At 69.3% G+C, this 26,396-nt stretch overlaps 2 protein-coding genes across 2 annotated transcripts; one reads left to right on the top strand and one right to left on the bottom strand.

The window, feature by feature from the left end:
- Positions 1–1,788: 1,788 nt before the first annotated feature.
- On the top strand, positions 1,789–4,760 carry ADCK5 (aarF domain containing kinase 5; the record flags this gene model as incomplete). Its single annotated transcript, XM_075490282.1, is given in 8 exon segments — positions 1,789–1,881; positions 2,010–2,091; positions 2,842–2,920; positions 3,052–3,143; positions 4,027–4,276; positions 4,375–4,403; positions 4,406–4,490; positions 4,591–4,760. Coding segments are annotated over 8 exon segments (816 nt in total), but the record flags the coding sequence as incomplete, so codon positions are not given.
- Positions 4,761–4,870: 110 nt separating this feature from the next.
- CPSF1 (cleavage and polyadenylation specific factor 1) lies at positions 4,871–25,932 on the bottom strand. The gene is made up of 38 exons (XM_075490410.1): positions 25,766–25,932; positions 25,289–25,463; positions 25,125–25,152; positions 23,619–23,752; positions 23,423–23,503; positions 23,135–23,286; positions 22,883–23,029; positions 22,664–22,803; positions 22,460–22,570; positions 20,631–20,724; positions 20,461–20,548; positions 20,240–20,365; positions 18,253–18,304; positions 17,489–17,583; positions 17,316–17,390; positions 16,887–16,967; positions 16,488–16,577; positions 16,275–16,391; positions 15,999–16,140; positions 15,715–15,893; positions 15,471–15,607; positions 15,161–15,335; positions 14,735–14,941; positions 13,605–13,694; positions 13,349–13,492; positions 13,059–13,211; positions 11,770–11,886; positions 11,467–11,557; positions 10,672–10,756; positions 10,419–10,560; positions 9,295–9,447; positions 9,025–9,201; positions 8,850–8,916; positions 8,315–8,362; positions 8,047–8,202; positions 6,869–6,998; positions 5,884–6,022; positions 4,871–4,992 (listed from the first exon to the last, which is right to left on the bottom strand). Exons 2-38 carry the CDS (start codon positions 25,430–25,432, stop codon positions 4,945–4,947), a joined length of 4,335 nt encoding a protein of 1,444 aa, XP_075346525.1. The 5' UTR covers positions 25,433–25,463; positions 25,766–25,932; the 3' UTR covers positions 4,871–4,944.
- Positions 25,933–26,396: the final 464 nt, after the last annotated feature.

Genomic DNA, 26,396 nt, shown 5'->3' with positions numbered 1-26,396 from the left:
GACATGGGGACGGGGACATGGGGACGTGGGGATGGGGACATGGGGACGGGGACAGCCACATGGGGACATGGGGACAGGGACATGGGGACAGGGACATGGGCACGGGGACATGGGGATGGGGACGGGGACATGGGCATGGGGACGGGGACATGGGGACGGGGACGTGGGGACATGGACATGGGCACGGGGACATGGGGATGGGGACATGGGGACAGGGACATGGGCATGGGATGGGGACATGGGGACGTGGGGACAGGGACATGGGCATGGGGACAGGGACATGGGGACAGGGACATGGGGACGTGGGGATGGGGACATGGGGACGGGGACAGCCACATGGGGACATGGGGACAGGGACATGGGGACAGGGACATGGGCACGGGGACATGGGGATGGGGACGGGGACATGGCATGGGGACGGGGACATGGGGACGGGACGTGGGGACATGGACATGGGCACGGGGACATGGGGATGGGGACATGGGGACAGGGACATGGGCATGGGGATGGGGACATGGGGACGTGGGGACAGGGACATGGGGACGTGGGGACGGGGACATGGGCATGGGGATGGGACAGGGACATGGGGACAGGGACATGGGGACGTGGGGACGGGGACATGGGCATGGGGACAGGGACATGGGGACGGGGACATGGGGACACGGGGACGGGGACATGGGGACGTGGGGATGGGACATGGGGACGGGGACAGCCACATGGGGACATGGGGACAGGGACATGGGGACAGGGACATGGGCACGGGGACATGGGGATGGGGATGGGGACAGGGACATGGGGACGGGGACAGGGACATGGGGATGGGGATGGGGACAGGGACATGGGGACACAGGGACGGGGACACGGGGACGGGGACATGGGGACAGGGACATGGGGATGGGGACAGGGACATGGGGACACAGGGATGGGGACGTGGGGACCGGGGGGGTGGTGGGGAGAGGGGACGGGGGCTGTGAATGCGATGGGGCCAGGGGACGGGGGCTGCGGGTGTGGGGGGGGCCAGGGACGGCAGGGGACAGGGGACAGGGGACAGGGGCCGGGGGGGGACACGGGGCCGGGCAGGGAGCAGCCCGCCTCGGCAGGGCAGGGACGGGCAGAGGTGACGCCCCTGTCCCCTCCTGTCCCCCCCTGTCCCCGCCCGTCCCCCCGTCTCCTGTGTCGTTCCCGTCCCCTCCTGTCTCCTCTGTCCCCATCCCTGTCCCCTCTGTCCCCCCCGTGTCCCCCCCCATCCCCTTGTGTCCCCCTGTCCCCTCCTGTCCCCCGTGTCCCCCATCCCCCCCCCCCGTGTCCCCCCATCCCCCTGTCCCCCTGTCCCTCCTGTCCCCCCGTCCCCTCCTGTCCCCTGTGTCCCCCCTATCTCCCCTGTCCCCCCTGTCCCTGCCCGTCCCCCCCGTCTCCTGTGTCGTTCCCATCCCCTCCTGTCTCCTCTGTCCCCATCCCTGTCCCCTGTGTCCCTCCCTGTGTCCCCCCCCGTCCCCCCCATCCCCCCCGTCCCCTTGTGTCCCCCTGTCCTCTCCTGTCCCCCGTGTCCCCCCGTCCCCCGTGTCCCCCTGTCCCTCCTGTCCCCCATGTCCCCCCTGTCCCCCCCGTCCCTCCTGTCCCCCCTGTCCCCTCCTGTCCCCCCGTCCCTCCTGTCCCCCATGTCCCTCCCTGTCCCCTGTCCCCTCCTCTCCCCCCTGTCCCCTCCTGTCCCCCCTGTCCCCCCATCCCTCCTGTCCCCCATGTCCCCCCTGTCCCCTCCTGTCCCCCCTGTCCCCCCTGTCCCCCCCCCGTCCCCAGCGGGTGCTGACGGCCGATTTCTGCGAGGGCTGCAAGATCACCAACGTGGAGGGGATCCGCAGGCAGGGCCTGGGCCTGCAGGACGTGAGCGGCACGGGGGGGGCCGGGGGGGCCGGGGGGGGGACAGGGGGGGCCGGGGGGGGCGGGGGGGGCCGGGGGGGACAGGGGGGAGGGGGCACGGGGGCACGGGACCGAGCCCGCTGCCGCCGCAGGCCGCCGACAAACTGATCCGGGTCTTCGCCGAGCAAATCTTCTACACCGGCTTCATCCACGCAGACCCCCACCCCGGGAACGGTACGGGGGGCGGGGGGGCCAAGGAAGGGGGGGGTCCTTAAGGAAGGGGGGGGGGTCTCAAGGTGGGGGGGTCCCTAAGGAAGGGGGGGGTCCCTAAGGAATGGGGGAGGTCCCCAAGGCAGAGAGGGGCCCCAAGGAATGGGGGGGGGGTCCCCAAGCTGTGGGAGGGGGGGTCACATGGAAGGGGGGGGTCCTTAAGGAAGGGGGGGGGGGTCCCAAGGTGGGGAGGGGTCCCTAAGGAAGAGAGGGGGGTCCCCAAGGGAGGGGGGGTCCCTAAGGGGGGGAGGGGTCCCAAAGGAATGGGGAAGTCCCCAAGGAAGGGGGGGGGGGGTCCCAAAGGTCGGGGGGGGGTCCCTAAGGAAGGGGGGGATCCTCAGGGAATGGGGGCGGTCCCTAAGGTGCGGGGGGTTCGCATGGAAGGGGGGGGGGTCCCCAAGGTGGGGAGGGGTCCCAAGGAAGGGGGGGGGTCCCCAAGGAAGGAGGAGGGTCCCCAAGGAAGGGGGGGGTCCCAAAGGCAGGGGGGGTCCCCAAGGCGGGGGGGGGGTGTCCCTAAGGAAGGAGGAGGGTCCCCAAGGTGGGGGGGTCCCCAAGGGGGGGGGTCCCTAAGGAAGGAGGAGGGTCCCCAAGGTGGGGGGGGGGGGTCCCCAAGGCGGGGGGGTCCCCAAGGCAGGGGGGGTCCCCAAGGCGGGGGGGGGTCCCCAAGGCGGGGGGGGTCCCCCCAAGGCGGGGGTCCCCAACCCGTCCCCGCAGTGCTGGTGCGCCGCGGCCCCGACGGCAAAGCCCAGCTCGTGCTGCTCGACCACGGCCTCTACGAGTTCCTCAGCGAGAGGTGAGGGGGGTCCCCTCCCCACCCCCCCCCCCCAAAAAAAAAAAGGGGTGCGGGGGGGTTTTGGGGTGTCGCCCCCCCCCCCCCCCCCAAAAAAAAAAAAAAAAGAGGGTGCTGAGGCGGCGGGGGGGCAGGGACCGGGCGGCGCTGTGCCAGCTCTGGAGAGCCATCGTCCTGCGCGACGACGCCGCCATGAAGCTGCGCTCGGCCGAGCTGGGCGTCGAGGGTGAGCCGGGACCCGCGCCCGGAACGGGGGGACCCCCCGCCCCCACCCTGCGCACCCCGGGGTGCCCCCCCCTCCCCCCCCCCCCCCTCCCCATGGCAGTCCGCGGGGGTGCCGGGCACGATCCCCAGGGGCTGGGGTGCTGCAGCCCCCTCCCCCCCTCCCTGGACACCCCGGGGTGCTGCCCCCCCAAAACCTCGCTCCCTGGGACGGGTGCTTGCTCCCTGGGGTGCCCCCCCCCCCAAAACCTCACTCCCTGGGGATGGGTCCTTGCTCCTTGGGGTGCTGCCCCCCAGTAACTCTCGCTCTTTGGGGTGCTGCCCCCCACCCCTTGCTTTTTGGGGTGCTGCCACCCCCCCCTTGCTTTTTGGGGTGCTCCCACCCCCACCCCTCACTCCTGGGGATGGGTCCTCACTCTTTGGGGTGCTGCCCCCAACAACCCTTGCTCTTTGGGGGTGCCCCCCCCCTCTCGCTCTTTGGGGTGCTGCCCCCCAACCCTTCCTTCCTCCCTGGGGATGGGTCCTCGCTCTTTGGGGTGCCCCCCCCCCCCCAACCCTCACTCTTTGGGGTGCTGCCCCCCCCCCCGACCCCTCTTTGGGGTGCTGCCCCCCAACCCTTCCTTCCTCCCTGGGGATGGGTCCTCGCTCTTTGGGGTGTTGTCCCCCAACAACCCTCCCTCTTTGGGGTGCTGCCCCCCCCACCCCCTCGCTCTTTGGGGTGCTGCCCCCCCCAACCCCTCGCTCTTTGGGGGTGCCCCCCCCCTCACTCTTTGGGGTGCTGCCCCCCAACCCTTCCTTCCTCCCTGGGGATGGGTCCTCGCTCTTTGGGGTGCTGCCCCCCCCCCGACCCCTCGCTCTCTGGGGTGCCCCCCCCCCCCCCCCCCCAGATTACTTCCTCTTCTGCGAGATCCTGATGCAGCGCCCGCTGGGGGGGCCCGCGGCCTTGGCCAACGCGCTGTCGCGGGAGGAGCGGGCCTACATGCAGGAGATGGCGGCCCGGCGCTTCGGGCGCGTGCTGGGGGTGCTGCGCGCCCTGCCGCGCCCCATGCTCCTCGTCTTCCGCAACATCAACACCGTGCGCAGCATCAACGCCGCCCTGGGGGCCCCCGTCGACCGCTACTTCGTCATGGCCAAGAGGTGACGGATGGGGGGGGGGGGGGGGGTTTGGGGGGGAGGGACCCCCCCCCGTCTCCTCGCCAACCTGCGCCCCACGTCGACCCCGCCGTGCCCCACAGCGCCGTGCGGAGCTGGAGCCGGCTGAGCGGGAGAAAGCGTCCGGCATCCGCGGCAGCAGCTTCTTCTGCTGGCTGAGGGTGGCCTGGGAGAGCCTCAAGTTCGAGGTGGCCCTCAGGTAAAGGGGGGGGCCATGGGGACAATGGGGGGGGGACACACACACACACACGGACTTGGGGGGCGCCCCCCATAACGCCGCCCCCCGGCTCTGCCCGCAGGCTGGAGAGCGTCGCCATGAAGCTGACGGCCTCGGCCCTGCGCCTCTTGGCTTCCTGGGGGCTGCTGCCCCACAGCCAGCAGCTCTACGAGTACCTGCAGGCGTAGCGAGGGGGGGTCCGTCCCCCCCCCCCAGCACCCCAAAAATAAACCCTTCCCCCCCCCCGCCCCCCAGCACCCACCCCCGCGGCCGAAAGCGTCCCCCCGAGGCGACCAAGAACGCGGCCGGGGCCGTGGGGACGGGGGGGGTTTGGTTTTTCCCCATTTCTTTATAAATTTGCAGTGTGGGGGGCCGGCGGGGGGGGGCCGGGGGGAGCGGAGGGGGCCTGGGGGGGCCGGGGGGGAGCGGGGCCCCCTCAGAAGTGAGCCGTCACCCGGTCGATCTCCAGCAGGTCCTCCAGGATCTGGGGGGAGAAAGGGGCGCTGGGGAGGGCGGCGTGGGGCAGACCCACGGCGAGGGGGGACGTGGGGGGCCCAGGGGCTGCTGGGGGTGACGGGGGCTGCAGCAGGGCCGGGGGCTGCAGCATATAGGGCAAGGAGCCCCGACACGCGTCTATGTGGGGCACAACGTATAGGGCAGGGAGCCTGGACACGTGTCTACATGGGGCAGAGGGAGCCCGGGCAGATGGATGTGGGGCAGAGCTCATAGGGGCTGGAAGCTGACACCTGTATCTGTGGGGCACAGCAGAGCCCTGGGGGGTGGAGGGTGGCCTGCCCCATGGCCCTGCCCCACAGCTGAACCCTACACTCCTGCCCTGTGGCTCTGCCCCATGGCTATGTCCCACAGCCCAGCCCTACATCCCTACCCCACGGCCCAGCCCTGTAGCCCAGCCCCACATCCCTGCCCCACATCCCAGCCCCATGGCCCAGCCCCACCACCCTGCCCCAGGGCTGAGCCCTACATCCCTGCCCCACAGCCCTGCCCCAGGGCTGAGCCCTACATCCCTGCCCCACATCCCTGCCCCACGGCTGAGCCCTACATCCCTGCCCCATGGCCCAGCCCCACCACCCTGCCCCGTGGCTGAGTCCTACATCCCCGCCCCACGGCCCAGCCCCACCTCCCTACCCCACAGCCCTGCCCACCACCCTGCCCCAGGGCTGAGCCCTACATCCCTACCCCACATCCCTGCCCCACGGCTGAGCCCTACATCCCTGCCCTACCTCCCTGCCCCATGGCCCAGCCCCACCACCCTGCCCCGTGGCTGAGTCCTACATCCCTGCCCCACGGCCCAGCCCCACCTCCCTGCCCCACGGCCCAGCCCCACACCCCAGCCCCACGGCGGCGCCCCACTGACGATGTCGGGCGTGGTGCCGATCTTCTTGGCCAGCTCGCCGCGCTCCATGGTGCTGAGGTAGAGGTAGCGGTTGAGCAGCTCCCCGTCCAGCACGTTGCGCACCGCGTTCTGCAGGATGCGCCGGTCCACGTGCAGCAGCCTGCCGGCGAGCGCGGCGCTGGCACCCGCGCCGGGGGGCGCCCGCGCCGGGGATGGGGGCGGGGGGGGACCTGACGCGCTCGGGGACCTCCCGGTGACACCCCGCGGCGCTGGCACGGGAGCGGGGCACGCGGCGGCACGGTGGGGACGGGGTCCCCCGAGGGTGGGGCTGGGGACGGGGATGAGGTGTGGGGCTGGGGATGTGTGGGGACAGGGATGAGGCGTGGGGCTGGGGACCGGGCCTGGGGACAAGGACGAGGCGTGGGGCTGGGGATGAGGTGTGGGGACAGGGCTGAGCCGTGGGGCTGGGGACAGGGACAAGGTGTGGGGCTGGGCACAAGGCCTGGGGACAGGGCTGAGCTGTGGGGCTGGGGACAGGGACAAGGTGTGGGGCTGGGGACAAGGCCTGGGGACAGGGTTGAGCCGTGGGGCTGGGGATGAGGTGTGGGGCTGGGGACAAGGAGTGGGGACAGGGACAAGGTGTGGGGCTGGGGCTGAGCTGTGGGGCTGGGGACAGGGACAAGGTGTGGGGCTGGGCACAAGGCCTGGGGACAGGGATGAGCCGTGGGGCTGGGGATGAGGTGTGGGGCTGGGGACAAGGAGTGGGGACAGGGACAAGGTGTGGGGCTGGGGCTGAGGCCTAGGGACAGGGATGAGCCGTGGGGCCGGGAACGAGCCGTGGGGCCGGAGCCGAGCCCCTTATCAGCCCCGCGCCCCGGGACGTCCGAGGGGCAGCCGCCGGCGGGGGCCGCGCCGGGGAGCCGCGGGTCGGGGGTCGGGGCCGTGGGTCGGGGCCGTGGGTCGGGGCCGTGGGTCGGGGCCGTGGGGCGGCCGTGGGGCGGGGTACCGGAAGGCGCGGGGGTTGAGGCCGGCGTGGTGGGGCAGCATGGAGCCCAGGGCGTTCTGCAGCATGAGCAGGCGCCGGTACGTCTTCTCCTGCATGGGCAGCAGCAGCCCCACGCCCCCGTCCAGCGTGGCTGGGGGCCGCGCGGTTGGGGGGGGCCGGGGGGGGCCGGGGGGGGCGGCCCCTCCCCCACAGCCCGTGCAGGGGGGAGGGGGAGCGGCGGGGCCCGGGCCGCAGCCTGCGCCCCACCCCCCCCCCCCCCCAAACCCCGGCGCCCTGTGCCCCGAAGGGCGGCAGCCGGGGCCCCGCGCCCCAGAGCTCTGCACCCGCGGGACCCACGCGGGGCTCAGCACCCCAAACCCCAGCAGCACCCAGGGCCCTGCACCCCAAACCCCAGCACCCAAAATCCTGGCACCCAGCACCCCAAATCCCAGCACCCAGGGCGCTGCACCCCAAACCCTGGCACCCAGCACCCCAAACCGCGGCACCCAACACCCCAAATCCCAGCACTCAGCACCCCAAACCCTGGCACCCCAAACCCTGGCACCCAGCACCCCAAACCCCAGCACCCCAAATCCCGGCCCCCAGCACCCCAAACCCCAGCACCCCAACCCCCAAACCACAGCACCCCAAACCCCAAACCACAGCACCCAGCACCCCAAACGCTGGCACCCAGCACCCCAAACCGCAGCACCCAGCACCCCAAATCCCAGCACCCCAAACCCCAGCACCCAAAATCCTGGCACCCAGCACCCCAAACCCCAGCACCCAGCACCCAGCACCCCAAACCACAGCACCCAGCACCCCAAATCCGGCACCCAGGGCCCCAAACCCCAGCACCCAAAATCCCAGCACCCAGGGCGCTGCACCCCAAACCCCAGCACCCCAAACCCCAGCACCCCAAACCCCAAACCCCGGCACCCAGCGCCCCACACCCCGGCACCCAGCACCCCAAATCTCGGCACTCAGCACCCCAAACTCCAGCACCCCAAACCCCGGCACCCAGTGCCCCACACCCCAGCACCCAGCACCCCAAATCTTGGCACTCAGCACCCCAAACCCCGGCACCCAGCACCCCAAATCCTGGCACCCCAAACCGCAGCACCCCAAACCCCAATCCCAGCCCCCAGCGCCCCACAGCTGGCCCCCAGTGCCCGCACGGCGGCCCCCGCCCCGCTCACCGAACCAGGTGATGTGCTTGTTCTCCCAGGCGCTGGTTTTCTTGTTGGGGCCCTCGGCAGCGCCCCGGCACGGCGTGCGCCAGAAGGTGTTGACGTGGGCGCCCACGTGGAAATCGGCGCGCCGCAGCAGCCGCATCCCGCCAAAGCTCTCCTTGGCTGGGGAGGGAGGCACGTGGCGGCGCGGTACGACGCCCAGCCGGCGCGGTGCGGTACGGCACGGCGCCCGGCGAGCCCCCGAACCCGCGCCGCCCCGCCGCCGGCCCCTCACCTTCGGGCAGGTACATGTACACCAGGAGGTTGCGGTCGCGGTCGGACACTGCGGGGACAGGGGCGGTTTGCCGGACGTGCCGCCGGCAACGCCAGAGCGCCCAACCCCAGGCCTGCCCCGGCCTGCCGCCCCGGGGAGGGATGGACCCAAACCTGGGTGCGGGTCTGGCTTCACCGGGAGCCATATGGTGGCACCGGGAGCCCCGCGGCAATGCCAGGGGCCATAGGGCAGCACCGGGAGCCCCGTGGCAGAACTGGGAGCCACAGGGCAGCACCGGGAGCCCCGCGGCAGAACCGGGAGCCACAGGGCAGCACCGGGAGCCACAGGGCAGCACTGGGTGCCCTGCAGCAGAACCAGGAGCCCCGTGGCAGTGCCGGGAGCCATATGGCAGAACCGGGAGCCCCATGGCAGCGCCGGGAGCCCCGTGGCAGATCCGGGAGCCCCGTGGCAGCGCCGGGAGCCCCGCGGCAGAACTGGGAGCCATATAGCAGAACCGGGAGCCCCACGGCAGCGCCGGGAGCCCCGCGGGACCTACCCAGGAAGCCCAGCTGGGTGCTGTCCACCATGAAGTCCACGCTGTAGACCTCCAAGGGCTTCGCGTCCTACGGAGGAGGAGGAGGAGGAGGAGAAAACCCCCCCCCGACTGAAGCGCGGCGGCCGCGGCAAGGAGGCGGGGGGCGAGGCGGGGGTGGCGCCGGGGCGGTCGTTACCCGGCTAACGAGGGAGAGGGTCTTGCTCTCCTCCTGGTAGCGCAGGAGGGAGATGCTCTTCATGAGGTCGGCGGCCAGGATGAAGTTCTTGACGCTGATCATCTGGTGGATGTAGAGCTGGGTGTCGATGAAGGCCATGCCCGTCAGGTCGTTGTCCTTCAGGCTCCACAGGAAGATCTGCGGCGACACCGCGGGGGACGCCGGTGACGCCCCGGCTCTATCTCGGGGGCCGGCCGGCCCCGAGGCCCGCGGCGGCCCCCCCCCGGTCACCTTCTGGCCGATGGCGGAGACGAGGTAGCCGTTGCAGTGGCAGAGGGCGGTGACCGGCCCCTTCTGCTCCTTCTCGTACAGGACCTTGAACTTGTTCTTGGTGAGCGGCTGCCCCGGCTCCGGCACCACCTCGATGATGTCCATGATCAGGATCTGGGGGCGCGGGGGGGACACGGACACACACATGAGCTGGGACACCCCCAAAGCCACCCACAGCCCGGCCCAGGGCAGAGGCCCCACTGCCTCTGCTGTGGGACCCCCTGGGTGCCCTCCAAGACCCCTGGGTGTCCCCGAGACCCCCGGGTGTCCCCCCGAGACCCCCGGGTGTCCCCCGAGGCCCCTGGGTGCCCCCAAGACCCCCGGGTGACCCCGAGACCCCCATGTGTCCCCCGAGGCCCCTGGGTGCCCCCGAGGCCCCCAGGTGTCCCCTGAGACCCCTGGGTGTCCCTTGAGACCCCCGAGACCACTGTGTGTCCCCCCAGACCCCTGGGTGTCCCCCAAGACCCCCATGTGTCCCCCAAGACCCCCGTGTGCCCCCCAAGACCCCTGGGCATCCCTGAGACCCCCATGGGTCCCCTGAGGCCCCCATGTGTCCTCCAAGACCCCTGGGCATCCCTAAGACCCCCGGCTGTCCCCCAAGACCTCCATGTGTCCCCCAAGACCCTGGGTGCCCCCCAAGACCCCTGGGCATCCCTAAGACCCCCATGTGTCCTCCGAGACCCCTGGCGTCCCCTGAAGCCCCTGGGCATCCCCCGAGCCCCCCGGGTGTCCCCTGAGACCCCTGAGACCACTGTGTGTCCCCCAAGACCCCTGGGTGTCCCCAAGACCCCCGTGTGCCCCCCAAGACCCCTGGGCATCCCTGAGACCCCGGCTGTCCCCCAAGACCCCCATGTGTCCCCCGAGACCCCTGGGGTGCCCCCCAAGACCCTGGGCATCCCTAAGACCCCTGTCTGTCTCCCAAGACCCCCGGGCATCCTCCGAGACTGCTGTGCATCCCCCGAGCCCCCCGGGTGTCCCCCGAGCCCCCTGGGTGCCCCCCAAGACCCTTGGGCATCCCTAAGACCCCCATGTGTCCCCCGAGACCCCTGGGCATCCCCCGAGCCCCCCGGGCGCCCCCCACTCACCCGTCCGCGGCAGGTCACCTCCTCGCCCTGCATGAGGCAGGTGCCGACGGCGATGTAGCCCTTGAGGCCCGACACCGTCTCCTCGCTCTTGAGGGACACGGTCTTCATGCAGGTGACGTGCTCCCACTCCTCCAGGTCGATCCTGGGGGCACGCGGGGGCAGGATCGGGCCCAAAGCCCCTCCCCGAGGGGGGGGGGGAGGGGCCGGCCCCGGAGGGGGGGGGGTGGGGGAGGGGGGGTGTTGGGGTGCTCACCGGGTGTTGGGGATGGTCTCCCAGCTCACCGGGGAGATGAGCTGGATGGAGAAGGCTTCCTGCTGCGGGTGGATGTAGCGCTCGTCTGCGGGGGGACAGGGCTCAGGGGGGCGCGGGGCGGGGCGGGGCGTGGGGCTGGGGGGGACACGGGGATGGGGGGGACACGGGAATGGGGGGGACACGGGGATGGGGGGGACACAGGGATGGGGGGGACACGGGAATGGGGGGGACACAGGGGATGGGGGGGACACAGGGGATGGGGGGGACACGGGAATGGGGGGACACAGGGGATGGGGGGGACACGGGGATGGGGGGGACACGGGGAATGGGGAGGGACACGGGGATGGGGGGGACACGGGGATGGGGGGGACATGGGGATGGGGGGGACACGGGGATGGGAGGGGGGACACGGGGAATGGGGAGGGACACGGGGATGGGGGGGACATGGGGATGGGGGGGACACGGGGATGGGAGGGGGGACACGGGGAATGGGGAGGGGGGACACGGGGAATGGGGAGGGACACGGGGAATGGGGAGGGACACAGGGAAGGGGGGGGGGGACAGGAAAGGGGGGGGGGACACAGGGAAGGGGGGGGACATACACGGGGCTGGGGGGGGACATGGGGCTCAGGGGAGGCACAGGGCTGGGGGGGGGGGGACAGCGCGGGGGGCGGGACATGGGGATGGGGGGGACACATGGGGATGGGGGGGACACACATGGGGCTCAGGGGAGGCACGGGGCTGGGGGGGGGACACAGGGGGCTGGGGGGGACACAGGGGGGACGCCGGGCTCACCCCGCTCGATGCTCTCGAACTCCTTCTCCTCCCCGGTCATGCGGGGGATGCGGGTGCAGGGGTTGATGACGCTGGTGGCCACGGCGTAGACCTGCCGGCGACACCGCCATCGGCACGGGGACACGGGGGCACGGGGACACCCCCCCTGCCCGTCCCGTCCCCCCCCCTGCCCCCGCCGAGCGGGACAGGGGGACGTGGCTTCGGAGGAAGAAGAAGAGCGGGGCACCCCGGGGAGGAAGAGCGCAGCCCCACGGCACGGGGGGCGGGGGCGGGGGGGTTCCGGCGCGGCACCGGCGCGGGCACCTTGGATTCCACGTGGTAAGCGACGTAGTGCGCGGTGCAGCGCAGCGGGATCTTGCGCACGGGCCACGGGGCGTCGTAGGAGAGGTAGGCGGGCAGGACGCTGATCCGCAGCTCCCCCTGGCCCCACAGCCCCCGGTCAGGGCGCGGGGACCCCCCAAACCCCTCAAATCCCCCCCAAACCATCAAATTCCCCCCCAAACCATCAAATCCCCCCCCCAAACCCCTCAAATCCCCCCCAAACCCCTCAAATCCCCCCCCAAACCCCTCAAATCCCCCCCAAACCATCAAATCCCCCCCAAAACCCTCAAATCCCCCCCCAAAACCCCTCAAATCCCCCCAAACCCCTCAAATCCCCCCAAACCCCTCAAATCCCCCCCCAAACCCTCAAATCCCCCCCCAAAACCCCTCAAATCCCCCCAAACCCCTCAAATCCCCCCCCAAACCCCTCAAATCCCCCCCCAAACCCTCAAATCCCCCCCCAAAACCCCTCAAATCCCCCCCCAAACCCCTCAAATCCCCCCCAAACCATCAAATCCCCCCAAACCCCTCAAATCCCCCCCAAACCCCTCAAATCCCCCCCAAACCATCAAATCCCCCCCAAAACCCTCAAATCCCCCCCAAACCCTCAAATCCCCCCCCAAAACCCTCAAATCCCCCCCCAAAACCCCTCAAATCCCCCCAAACCCCTCAAATCCCCCCCCAAACCCCTCAAATCCCCCCCCAAAGCCTCAAATCCCCCCCAAACCCCTCAAATCCCCCCCCAAACCCTCAAATCCCCCCCCAAACCCCTCAAATCCCCCCCAAACCATCAAATCCCCCCCAAACCCCTCAAATCCCCCCAAAACCCTCAAATCCCCCCCCAAAACCCTCAAATCCCCCCCCAAAACCCCTCAAATCCCCCCCAAACCCCTCAAATCCCCCCCAAACCCTCAAATCCCCCCCAAACCCCTCAAATCCCCCCAAACCCCTCAAATCCCCCCCCAAACCCTCAAATCCCCCCCCAAACCCCTCAAATCCCCCCCAAACCATCAAATCCCCCCCAAACCCCTCAAATCCCCCCCCAAAACCCCTCAAATCCCCCCCCAAAACCCCTCAAATCCCCCCAAACCCCTCAAATCCCCCCCCCAAAACCCCTCAAATCCCCCCCCAAACCCCTCAAATCCCCCCCCAAACCCCTCAAATCCCCCCCCAAAACCCCTCAAATCCCCCCCAAACCCCTCAAATCCCCCCCCAAACCCCTCAAATCCCCCCCCAAACCCCTCAAATCCCCCCCAAAATCCCCCCCCCACCTGTCGGTTGAAGTAGAGGAAGCCCTTGGGGCAGTTGACGTTGTGGAAGGGGGCGAAGGACTCGACGGTGCCGTCGATGGTCATGGGGTGCAGGCGCAGGGCCCCCCGCGACGTCACCAGCAGCCAGTGCGGGGACGGGCCGCAGATGAACACCTTGGTGATGATGATGATGATGATGATGATGATGATGGGGGGGGGGGGGACGACAGACGGACGGACAGCCCCGGTTAGTCTCGGCGAAGCCGGGGGCGGGAGGGTGGGGGGTCGGTCGCCGGCGCGGCCGCGCTCACCCCCGAGTAGCCGTAGATGTCCTCGAAGTAGCGGAAGCGAGCGACGCGGCCGCGGGGCCCCCCCGGCTCCTCGCCCCCCGCGCTCTCCGGCTTCTTCTTGGATTGTTTCAGCTTCTTCTCCCGAAAATTGATGTTGTGGGGGACCTGCGGGAGGAGGGGGGGGGGGGGAAGCGTGGTGGCAGGGCCCGGTGGCGGTGCCGGTGCTGGTGCCGGTGCGGCACGGGTTTTTTTTGGGGGGAGCCTCCCCGCTTCCCACCTTCTTGAAGCGGACTTTGAGGTTGCTCTGGCCCAGCTGGGAGTCGTGGCCGAAGGCCTCGTAGATGAGCAGCTCCTGCTCCACGTGGACCTGCGAGGCGGCCGGGGGACGAGCCCCGGTTATCTCCCGGCATCTCCCCGGCATCCCCCGGCATCTCCCAGCCTCCCCGGCAGCCGCCGGCATCCCCCGACACCTCCCACATCCTCCGGCATCCCCCAACACCTCCCACATCCCCCGGCATCCCCCGGCATCTCCCGGCATCCTCCGGCATCCCCCGGCATCCTCCGGCATCTCCCACATCCCCCGGCATCCCCCGACACCTCCCGGCATCCTCCGGCATTCCCCGGCACCTCCCAGCCACCGGCATCCCCTGACATCTCCCGGCATCTCCCAAATCCCCCGGCATCCCCTGCCAATTCCCAGCCTCCGCGGCATCTCCCGGCATCCCCCAACACCCCTCTGGCATCCTCCACATCCCCCGGCATCTCCGGTATCCCCCACATCCCCCGGCATCCCCCCAGTATCCCCCAGCCTCCGTGGCATCCCCCGGCACCCTCCAACATCCCGGCATCTCCCACATCCCCTGGCATCTCCCGGCATCCCCGGTATCCCCCACATCCCCCAGCACCCCCCACATCCCTCGGCATCTCCTGGCATCCCCGGTATCCCCCACATCCCCCGGTATCCCCCAGCCTCCGTGGCATCCCCCGGCACCCTCCAACATCCCGGCATCCCCCACATCCCCCGGCATCCCCCAGCACCCTCCGGCATCCCGGCATCCCCCCAGCACCCCCCACATCCCTTGGCATCTCCGGTATCCCCCGCATCCCCTGGCATCCTCCGGCATCTCCCAGCCTCCGTGGCATCCCCCGGCACCCCCCACATCCCCCGGCATCCCCGCTATCCCCCGGCATCCCCCAGCACCCTCCGGCATCCCGGCATCCCCCCAGCACCCTCCACATCCTCCGGTATCCCCCACATCCCCCGGCATCCTCCGGCATCTCCCAGCCTCCGTGGCATCCCCCGGCACCCTCCAACATCCCGGCATCCCCCACATCCCCCCGGCATCCCCCGCCCTCCGTGGCATCCTCCGGCATCCCCCAGCGTCCCGGCATCGCCGGTCCCCTCACCAGCAGGTAGGGCCGGCTCTGGCGGTTGCCCAGCGCCACCAGCAGCACCTCCTTGACCAGCGGCAGCTCTCCTTGCCGCGTCACCTCCTCCTTCTTGCCGTCGCCCTGGGCGGCCGGTTGCCCGAAGGAGCTGTCGACCAGCACCCGCTGCCCCATCGGGAAGTTCTTCACCAGGAACACCAGGCGCCAATCCGGCAGCTGGTAGATCTACGGCACGGGGACGGGCACGGGGGGACCGGCGGATGAGGGACGGGCGGGGATCGCCGCCGGCGCTGCCGGTGCGGCAGCGGGAAGGGGGCAGGGGGGTCCCGCAGGGTCCCCCCGCAGAGGAGGGACGGGCGGGGATCGCCGCCGGCGCTGCCGGTGCGGCAGCGGGACGCCACGGGGTCCCCTCGTCCCTGTCCCGGTTCCCCGCCGGGGTCTCACCTCCATGGCGCCGTTCTCCCGCACCAGTACGCACCAGTGGGTGGGCTCCGGTTTATACTGGTGGGGGTCCCGCTCGGCGGAGGGGAGGCTGCTGCGGCGCGGTTCTTCCTTAGCCGGGCTGAAAAGAGCCCCCGAATCCCCGTAGAGCATCTCCTCCTCGTCGTCCACCGTGTCGCTGCGCCCGCCGGGAGAGGAACGCCGAGACGCCGTCACCGAGCCGTCACCGAGCCGTCACCGAGCCGTCCCTCGCGGCGAGGGGGCGGCAGCTCGGGGCGACCCCCGCCCCCCACCCAGAGCACCCAGCACCCACCTGATGTCCTGGATGAGGGTCTCGGCCTCCGAGTGGGTGCGGAGGGAGAGCTCGTCCCGGGCGCCGGCCGCCCGGCTCTCCGTGGTGAACATGCCGCTGACGTCGCGGTAGAGGCAGAGCGCGATCACCTTGGATTGCTGGGGACGCCGAGGGAGGGGGACGCCGAGCTGCCGGGGGGCCGCCCGGCGCTACCGGGAGCCCTCGGGGGGGGGGTGGGGGGGGTGGGGGGGTTACCGGCACCCACGTGGTGCAGCTGGGGTTTCTGGAGGGTGAGGCGGTGGGTCCGGCCCCCGTACGTGTCGCTTTTCAGGACGAACATGGTGACCTGCCCCTCGGCGCTCATGATCACCACGAAGGGGTCGGCGACGGCGCAGTGCACGATGGGCGAGCCCAGATCCACCGGGATGAAGTGCAGCTGGTTCACTGCCGGCGGGGAGGGGCGAACGCAAGGGACGGGGAGAGGGGGAGGTCCCGCAAGCACCCACGGGCGCTCCCCCCCCCCCCGCCCCCCCCTTCGCCGGCACCCACCTCCTTCCAGCAGCCGGATGCCCAGCGGCGACACCTGGACGATGTAGCGGTTGTCGCCGATGTTGCCGGCGAAGACGGTGGGTCCCTGCGTGGCGAAGCCGCTGGTGTCCAGCTCCATGATCTCCTGCCCCGTCTGCAGGATCTGCCCGGAGGAAGGGGGGGGGACGCACACGCACGGGGTGGGACCGAGCACCGGACCCACCGCGTCCCAACCCGGCACCCGAAGGTGGCCCTTCGCCGCCGCGGCACGCCGGCGGGCGCCCCGAGCCGCCGCACCATGGTGGAGTCCTCGCGGCTGAGGATGAGGAAGCCGTGCCTCTTGCCGTCCTCCTCGGGGGGCTCGGGGGCGGCCGGCTCCTTCTCGGCGTTTTCCCCCGCGGCGTTTTCATCCGGCTGGAGGGAAAAACCCCGGTGAGCCTCGCCACGCCGCGGCCGCCCTCCCGGCGGGGAGGAGGGGACGGGGACGGCGACGTCGCCCCGGCCACCGACCTCCTCCTTCTTCTGCGGCGCGATGACGGTCCACATGTCGTAGCAGCCCGGCAGCTCGAAGGTGGTCACCACCTGGGGCCGGATGCTTTTCTGCGGGCGAGGGGAGGGGTGAGGGCGGGCGGGCGCCGTGGGGCAGCCCCACATTTCCCGTGGGGCAGAAGGACGGGCTGTAGCGGGGCGGATACAGGCAGCGCCCAACGCTCCGGGCGCAGCCCTGGTTTTGCCCGGGTCCTTGTTGTGGCACCGGTACCTGACCTGGCGCGGACGCTCCTCACCGGGACAGGCCTTTGACGGTGCGGGGGGCTCGGGGGGGGCTGGGGGGGGTTGGGGGGGGGGGGGTCGGGGCTGGGGGGGGCCGGGGCCGGGCCGGTGTCGCAGCGGGGCTGCCGTCAGCCTGACCTGCAGGACGGAGAGGGCCCCGTTCTTGCCGTAGCCGGAGCAAAGGACGATCTCCAGATCCGGCTCCGGGCTGCTCTGGAACTGGGAGGAGGAGAAACGGCCGCTGCCACCGCCCTGCCCTGCCCGCGCCGGGGCTGCAGGCAGGGCTGCAGGCAGGGGAAGCGGGCAGGGGAAGCGGGCAGGGCTGCAGGCAGGGTGCAGGCAGGGCTGCAGGCAGGGCGCAGGCAGGGCAGCAGGCAGGGCTGCAGGCAGGGCTGCAGGCAGGGGAAGCGGGCAGGGTGCAGGCAGGGGCAGCGGGCAGGGGCAGCAGGCAGGGGCAGCAGGCAGGGGCAGCAGGCAGGGCTGCAGGCAGGGCTGCAGGCAGGGGCAGCAGGCAGGGGCAGCAGGCAGGGTGCAGGCAGGGGCTGCCCGTCTCCTGGCGGGACTCACCTCCTCCGAGAGGAACGCCGGTTCGCCCATGGCGGCGTTGGCGCAGGGACCGATGTTGAGGATGCTGTCGCAGACCTGGAGGGGAGGGGACGAGGGGGGGGAGGGACACGGCCAGGGGGTGAGGCGGGGAGGGGACGGGGGGGGGGTGGGGGCGCCCCTGCCCACCCGGGTACCTCGAAGGAGTAGGTGGCGAGCTGGGTGCCCGACTGCGCCTCGCTGCCGTACACCTCGATCTCGTCCACCTCGTCCTGCGGCGCCGACTTCCCTCCTGGCCGGCGGCACGGGGAGACCGCGTCACCCCCCCCGTGTCACCCTTCCGTCACCGCGTCACCCCCCCCGTGTCACCCCTCCGTGTCACCCCCCCACCCCCTGTGTCACCACGTCAGCCCCCCATGTCACCCCCCTGTGTCACTGCATCACCCCCCCATCACCGTGTCACCCCGGTGTCACCCCCTGTGTCACCACGTCACCCCCCCGTGTCACCCCTCCGTCACCGCGTCACCCCCCCGGGTCACCCCCCTGTGTCACCCCCCCACCCCCGTCACCACGTCAGCCCCCCATGTCACCCCCCTGTGTCACTGCATCACCCCCCCATCACCGTGTCACCCCGGTGTCACCCCTCCGTCACCGCATCACCCCCCCGTGTCACCCCCCCGTGTCACCCCCCCACCCCCATCACCACATCAGCCCCCCATGTCACCCCCCTGTGTCACCGCGTCACCCCCCCATGTCACTGCGTACCCCCCGTGTCACTGCATCACCCCTCTGTCACCGTGTCGCCCCCCATGTCACCGTGCCACCCCCCCGTCACCGTGCCACCCCCCCCCGTCCCCCCCCGTGTCACCGCGCCGCCCCCCCCGCGGTGACGCCCCGTTTGCCAGCCCGCTGCGGGGGGACGAAGCCCCGGCGGCTCGGGGGGTCCCGGCGCTGGCCCCACCTGCCCAGGTCCCCGAGGGCTCCGACCGCTTCTTCTTCACCGGGGGCTCCTCCTGCGGGGCCCAGAGAGCTGGGAGCCCCCCGAGCCCCCCGGGACCCCCCGCAGCGGGGCTGGGGGACCCCGGGGGGGGGGGGGACGGGACGACACCCGGGAAGGGGGCGTGGGGACCTCACATGGAGGTTTGGGGACCCAGAGCTTGGGGACCTGGAATTTGGGGAAGGGGCCTGGGGACCTCGCATGGGGGTTTGGGGACCCAGAGCTTGGGGACCTGGATTTTGGGGTCCCAGGAAGGGGCTTGGGGACCCGGGACAGGGGTTTGGGGACCTGGGAAAGGGACGTGGAGACCCTGCATGGGGGCTTGGGGACCCGGGAAGGGGTTTGGGGACCCGGGAAGGGGGCGTGGGGACTTCACACGGAGGTTTGGGGACCCGGAGCTTGGGGACCTGGATTTTGGGGTCCCAGGAAGGGGTTTGGGGACCCGGGAAGGGGTCTGGGGACCTGGGAAAGGGACATGGAGACCCTGCATGGGGGCTTGGGGACCCGGGAAGGGGTTTGGGGACCCGGGAAGGGGGTGTGGGGACTTCACATGGAGGTTTGGGGACCCGGAGCTTGGGGACCTGGATTTTGGGGTCCCAGGAAGGGGTTTGGGGACCCAGGAAGGGGTCTGGGGACCTGGGAAAGGGACATGGAGACCCTGCATGGGGGCTTGGGGACCTGGGACAGGGGTTTGGGGACCCGGGAAGAGGTTTGGGGACCCGGGAAGGGGGCGTGGGGACCTCACATGGAGGTTTGGGGACCCAGAGCTTGGGGACCTGGAATTTGGGGTCCCAGGAAGGGGTTTGGGGACCTGGGAAAGGGGCATGGGGACCCTGCATGGGGGCTTGGGGACCCGGGAAGGGGGCTTGGGGACCCGGAGCTTGGGGACCTGGGTTTTGGGGCCCTGGGAAGGGGTTTGGGGCCCTGGGACAGGGGTCTGGGACCTGGGAAAGGGACATGGGGACCCAGGATGGGGGTTTGGGGACCTGGGAGGGTGGCTTGGGGACCCGGAGCTTGGGGCCCTGGGTTTTGGGGTCCCGGGAAGGGGCGCAGGGACCCGGGACGGGGACCTGGGACCTGTGAAAGGGACATGGGGACCCAGCATGGGGGCTTGGGGACCTCACATGGGGGCTTGGGGACCCGGAGCTTGGGGACCTGGATTTTGGGGTCCCGGGAAGGGGGTTTGGGGACCCAGGCCGGGGGTTTGGGACCTGGAAAGGGGGGTGGGGACCCGGGAAGGGGACCTGGGGATGCGGGGCTTGGGGCCCTGGGTTTCGGGGCCCCGGGAAGGGGACCTGGGACCTGGGAAGGGGACGTGGGGACCCAGGCTGGGGGTTTGGGGACCCAGGAAGGGGGCTTGGGGAGCCGGGGCTTGGGGACTTGGGTTTTGGGGCCCCAGGATGGGGATTTGGGGACACAGGAAGGGGGTCTGGGACCTGGGAAAGGGATGTGGGGACCCAGCACAGGGGCTTGGGGACCCGGGCTGGGGGTTTGAGGACCTGGGGCTTGGGGACCTCGGTTTTGGGGACCCGGGAAGGGGTGTGGGGACCTGGGAAAGGGGTGTGGGGACCCAGCATGGGGGTTTGGGGACCCAGAGCTTGGGGCCCTGGATTTTGGGGTCCCAGGAAGGGGTTTGGGGACCCGGGAAGGGGACCTGGGGACGCGGGGCTTGGGGCCCTGGGTTTTGGGGTCCCGGGAAGGGGTTTGGGGACCTGGGAAAGGGGTGTGGGGACCCTGCATGGAGGTTTGGGGACCTCACATGGGGGCTTGGGGACCTGGAGCTTGGGGCCCTGGGTTTTGGGGTCCCGGGAATGGGGTTTGGGGACCCAGGCCGGGGGTTTGGGACCTGGAAAGGGGGGTGGGGACCCGGGAAGGGGACCTGGGGACGCGGGGCTTGGGGCCCTGGGTTTCGGGGCCCCGGGAAGGGGCTCGGGGCCCCCCGTGGCCGCACCTGCCTGTCGGCCGCCTCCTTGCCCCCGTTGGCGGGGGTCTCCTGCAGCTTCTCGGTGTACTTGAGCAGCAGGGAGTTCCCCAGGCGCGACCCCAGGAACAGGTACCCCGGCTCCATCGTCACCATCTGCGGGGGGCGACGCCAAGAGGGGGTGACGGGGGGGGGACGGAGACGAGGGGACACAGGCAGGGGGGTCCCCATCTTCCCCCCGCGGGGCTCACGCAGGTGGTGAGGACGCTGGCGGCCGCCTTGTCGAAGTGGAAGGAGCGGACGCTCCTCATCCCGTCCGTTATCAGCGTCAGGACGTAGCTGGGGACAGAGGGGACACGGCGGGGACGGTGGCACCCTCGGCGGCGGCGACGCCGGCCCCGCGGCGGCCCCCGCGGCTTACATCTCCCCTCCTTTCAGCGAGATGACCATCTTGTCGTAGGAGATGAAGGTGGCCTGGGCGCAGTCCAGCGTCACCTTCACCCCGTCCTGCACGCCTGGGGGAGAGGGAGGCTGAGCGCCCCGAGCCCCGCCCTGGAGGAGGGGGAGGAAGGACGGGGCGGGGGGGAGGAGGAGGAGGAGAAAGAGGAAGACAGTAAGGAGGACGAGGAGGAGGAGGAGGAGGACAAGGAGGAGAAGAAAGAGAAAGAGGAAGATGAGGAGCACAAGGATGAGGAGGAGGAGGAGCATGAGGACAGAGGATGAGGAAGATGAGGAGCACGAGGACGAGGAGGATGAGAAGAAGGAGGATGAGAAGGATGAGGAGAAGAAGAAAGAGAAAGAGGATGAGGAAGATGAGGAGCACAAGGATGAGGAGGAGGAGCATGAGGACAGAGGATGAGGAAGATGAGGAGCACGAGGAGGAGGAGGATGAGGAGGAGGAGGAGAACAAGGAAGAGAAGAAGAAAGAGAAAGAAGATGAGGAAGATGAGGAGCACGAGGATGAGGAGGAGGATGATGAGGACAGAGGATGAGGAAGATGAGCACGAGGAGGAGGAGGAGGAGGAGAACAAGGAAGAGAAGAAGAACGAGAAAGAGGATGAGGAAGATGAGGAGCACAAGGATGAGGATGAGGAGCATGAGGACAAGGAGGAGAAGAAGAAAGAGAAAGAGGATGAGGAAGATGAGGAGCACAAGGATGAGGAGGATGAGGAGGAGGAGGATGAGGACAAGAAGGAGAAGAAGAAAGAGAAAGAGGATGAGGAAGATGAGGAGGATGAGGAGGACAAGGAGGAAGAGAAGAAGAAGAAGAAGAAAGAGGAAGAGGATGAGGAAGATGAGGAGGATGAGAAAGAGGACAAGGAGAACGAGGAAGAGGACGAGGAGGAAGAGGACAGACAGGAAAAGAGTAGGGAAGGAAAGGACAAAGAGGAAGAAAACACGGAGAAAGACAACAAAAGGGAAGAGGACAAGGAGGATGAGGATGAAGATGAGGAGAATGAGGAAGAAGACAAGGAAGACAAGGAGGGGGACAAGCAGAGTGAGGAAGAGGATGAGGAGGATGAGCAAAACGATGAGCACAAAGACGATGAAGAAGAAGATGACAAGGAGGAAAAGCATAAGGAGGAAGAGCATAAGGAGAAAAAGCATAAGGAGGAAGAGGAAGAGCACAAAGAGAACAAGGAAGAATAAGAAAAAGAGCATGAGAAGGACAAGGAACAAGAAGACGAGGAGAATGAGAAGCATGAGAAAGAGAACAAGGAGGACGAGGAAGAGGACACAGAGGATGAGGAAGACAACAAAGAGAACGAGGAAGAGGACGAGGAGGACAAAGAGGAGGACAAAGAAGATGAGGAAGAGGACAAAGAAGATGAGAACGAGGATGAGGAGGACGAGGATGAGGAGAACGAGGATGAGGAGAACGAGGATGAGGAGAACGAGGATGAGGAAGAGGACAAAGAGGACAAGGAAGAGAATGAGGAGGATGAGGAAGAGAATGAGGAGGACGAGGAAGAGCACAAAGAAGACCAGAAGGATGAGGAGGACGAGGAAGAGGAGGACGAGGAAGAGGAGGACGAGGAAGAGGAGGACGAGGAAGAGGAGGACGAGGAAGAGGAGGACGAGGAAGAGGAGGACGAGGAAGAGAACAAGAACGAGGAAGAGGACAAAGAGGATGAGGAAGATGAGGATGACAAGGAAGAGGAGGACGAGGAAGAGGAGGACAAAGAGGACGAGGAGAAGGACAAAGAGGATGAGAAGGAGGAGGAGGAGGAGGAGGAGGGTGGCCCTTACGCAGGGGGAAGACGGTGGTGCCGTTGGTGAGGCTGTTGAGGGCCACCCCGTAGGGCGGCACGCTCTGGTTGAGGTAGAGCAGCGAGTTGACGGCGAAGATCACCACCCCTCCTGCCGCCAAAGAGAGAGAGAGAGAGAGAGACCGCCGCCGTCACCGCGCCGCTGCCGGGCCGTCACCGCGCCGCTGCCGGCGCCGTCGCTCACCGATGGGCTTGGGGACGGCCAGCGCCTGGGTGCAGTCGAAGGGCAGGTTGCTGAGGGACCAGATGACGGGATGGACCTTCTGCATGATGTTGAGGGAGATGGCCACGATGCTGCAGGTGTCCTGGCGCACCGCCACCCGCCTGCGCGGGGACAGGGGACGCGTCACGCCGGGGTCGGCGTCACGCCGCCGGGGGACGGGACGAGGAAGGGCTCGCTCACCCCGGCCAGGTCTGGTTGGGCTCGAAGAGGATGAGGAGGGTGGGCTCGTAGTAGCCGTAGAGGAACTGCATGTCGATGATGTTGAGGAGCTTCTCGTCCAGCTCCCGCACGTCGATGATGTAGCTGGGCAGGAAGCTGGACTTCTGCCTGCGCCGGGGAGGGGGGGAGACGGCTCAGGAGACCCCCCCCAGCCCCTGCGGGCGGCACTCGGGGGGGGTCCCAGCACGGGGAGGGGGAGGGGCGGTTCCTCACCCCTCTCCCACCAGCCCCTCGTGCTCGTCGGTCAGGGTGTCGCGGCGGAAGGGCAGGACCACCAGGCGGGTGCCGTAGATCAGCATGACGGCGCAGCGCCCGTCGGGGTCCACCCGCACCCGCGGGATGTGGACGTTCTGCACGAAGCCGTCCTGCGGGCGACGGGCAAGGCGGGGGGGGGGGGGTGGGGGAGAGAAAAGGGTTGGTTTTTTTTTTTGGCGGGGGGACACCCCCCCCTCAGCATGAGGGAGAACCCCCCGAATCCCCTCTCCCGCCGTCGGCACCCACCCTCAGCTCCGGCTCTTCGAAGTAGTGCAGGGAGAGGGTCTTCAGGTCGTGGGTGCCGGGGTCGTACTCCACCACGGAGAGCTGGAAGGGGAAGGGGGTGACGGGCAGGAGACACCCCCCGCCCCCCCCCCCCCCCAAAAAAAAAAAAACAACCAAAAACCCCAAACCCCCACGTCCCGGGGGGTCCCCGCGTTACCTTGGCGTCCTTGAAGCTGAGGAGCAGGGCGTCCCGCTTGGCCCCCGCCAGCTGCACGCTGGCCATGGACATGACGTTGCCGAAGAAGGCGAAGGAGGCCACCAGCTCCAGCTTCTCCTTGTGCCCTTTGCCTTCTGCGGGCAGGGCGGGCAGGGCGGGCAGGGGGGGCGGGGGGGGCTGCCCGGCCCCTGCCAGCCCCCCCCGCAGCCCCTCGGGGGGGCAGAGAGCCCGGGGGTGGGAGCTGCCTGCGCGGCCCTGGGCCCTGCCTGTCCCTCGTCCCGTCCCTCCTCCCTGCCCGTCCCTCATCCGTGCTCATCCCTGCCTGTACCACGTCCCTGCCCAGCCCTGCCCAGCCCTCGTCCTTGCCCGTCCCTGCCTGCCCCTGCCCATCCCTCATCCCTGCCTGCCCGTCCCTCATCCCTGCCCATCCCTGCCCGTCCCTCATCCCATCCCTTGTCCCTGCCCGTCCCTGGTCCCTGCCCGTCCCTGGTCCCTGCCTGTCCCTCATCCATGCTCATCCCTGCCTGTACCACGTCCCTGCCTGTTCCTCATCCCTGCCCGTCCCTCGTCCCATCCCTTGTCCCTGCCCGTCCCTCGTCCCTTGTCCCTGCCCGTCCCTGGTCCCTGCCCATCCCTTGTCCCTGCCTGTCCCTCCTCCCTGCCTGTCCCTCATCCCTGGTCCCTGCCCGTCCCTCGTCCCTGCTCATCCCTGGTCCCTGCCCAGCCCTCGTCCTTGCCCGTCCCTGCCTGCCCCTGCCCGTCCCTCATCCCTGCCCGTCCCTGCCTGTCCCTCATCCCATCCCTTGTCCCTGCCCATCCCTGGTCCCTGCCCATCCCTTGTCCCTGCCTGTCCCTCATCCGTGCTCATCCCTGCCTGTACCACGTCCCTGCCCGTCCCTTGTCCCTGCCTGTTCCTCATCCCTGCCTGTCCCTCGTCCCATCCCTTGTCCCTGCCCGTCCCTCGTCCCTGCTCATCCCTGGTCCCTGCCCAGCCCTCGTCCTTGCCCATCCCTGCCCGTCCCTTGTCCCATCCCTTGTCCCTGCCCGTCCCTGGGTCCCTTGTCCCTGCCCGTCCCTTGTCCCTGCCCGTCCCTCATCCCTTGTCCCTGCCCGTCCCTTGTCCCTGCCCGTCCCTCCTCCCTGCTCATCCCTGGTCCCTGCCCAGCCCTCATCCTTGCCCATCCCTGCCTGCCCCTGCCCGTCCCTCATCCCATCCCTTGTCCCTGCCTGTCCCTTCCTGTCCCTTGTCCCTGCCTGTCCCTGGGTCCCTGGTCCCTGCCCATCCCTCATCCCATCCCTCATCCCTGCCTGTCCCCAGTCCTTGCCCATCCCTGCCTGTCCCTGCCCCTCCCTCCTCCCTGCCCCCTCCTGGGGCTCCATCCCCGGGCTCTCCCCCCTGCCACCCCCCACCCCCGAGGGGGGATCTGTCCCTTACAGGGGGGGGGACACACAGCGACAACACAGGGACCCCCCCAAAAAAAACCCCAGCCCCCCCTCTTCACCTACCCGTGTTCCTGTCTCCTTTGGCCGCCGTCTGCGGGGGTGGAAAATGGGGGAAAATGGAGGAAAAAATCAGCCCCCCCCACCCCCCATAAATCCCCACCCCAAAACATGAGGGGGAGGGGACCCCAGGGAGGATTTTTTTTTGGGGGGGGGGGGGTGTTTGTTACCTCACAATCGTGGTTGAGGCGATAAACGTAAAGCTGGGAGGTTCCGGCCACCACCAGATTGCGTTCGGCGTTGGAGAAGAAGTTGCAGAACATGGAGAACTCCAGCCCCGTGGGGGGGTGGGCTTGCTTGTAGACGGCGTACATGGCCCCCCCTTATTTTTGGGGGTACCCCCCCTAAAAAAAAAAAAAACAAACAACACACCAAAACAACCCTAAAAAAGCTAAATTAGGGACCTCTTGGGGGGCCCGGCCCCCCAAGAGGTCCCTAATTTAGCAGAGAACCTGCCCCCCCCCCCAGCCCCCCACATACCCCCCCCGCCTTGCACCCCAAATCTCCCCCCAACGCCCCCCCCACCCTTGCACCCACTCCTCAGCCCCCTCCCCACATTCCCAGCCCCCCCCCCATCCCCACGGGCCCCCCCATCTTCCTCCTTTCCCCCCCCCCCCCCAAATTTTCCCTCCGCCTCCTCCTCACCCCGCTCCGCACGCTGAGGGGAGGAAGCGACGCGCCAGCGAGAGAGCGGAAGTGAGGGGTAGAGCGGCCGCGACCAACGAGACGACGGTCCGCCGAGGCCTAGACGGCACCCGGGGAGGCACCCTATGGGGGCCCTGCACCCTATAGCGGCCCTATAGGGCACCCTATAGCGGCCCTATATGGCACCCAGGGGTGCACCCTATGGGGACCCTGCACCCCATAGGGGCCCCGTACCCTATAGCAGCCCTGGGTGCACCCCACAGGGGTCCTGCACCCTATAGTGGACCTATATGGCACCCAGGGATGCACCCTATGGGGACCCTGCACCCCATAGGGGACCTGCACCCTTTAGCGGCCCTATAGGGCACCCTATAGCGGCCCTATATGGCACCCAGGGGTGCACCCTATGGGGACCCTGCCCCCCATAGGGGCCCAGCACCCTATAGCAGCCCTACACACCCCCAGGGGCTGCACCCTATGGAGACCGTGCACCTCTTATGGGCCCTGCACCCTATAGCGGCCCTATATGGCACCCAGGGGTGCACCCCATAGGGGCCCGGCACCCTATAGTGGCCCTGGGTGCACCCCATAGGGGTCCTGCACCCTATAGCGGCCCTATATGTCACCCAGGGG

Source organism: Mycteria americana, unplaced genomic scaffold, assembly GCF_035582795.1.
Source record: "Mycteria americana isolate JAX WOST 10 ecotype Jacksonville Zoo and Gardens unplaced genomic scaffold, USCA_MyAme_1.0 Scaffold_53, whole genome shotgun sequence".
Lineage (NCBI taxonomy): Eukaryota > Metazoa > Chordata > Aves > Ciconiiformes > Ciconiidae > Mycteria > Mycteria americana.
Note: the sequence above shows the minus strand (reverse complement) of the source record. Positions and strands in the feature narration are given on the sequence as shown.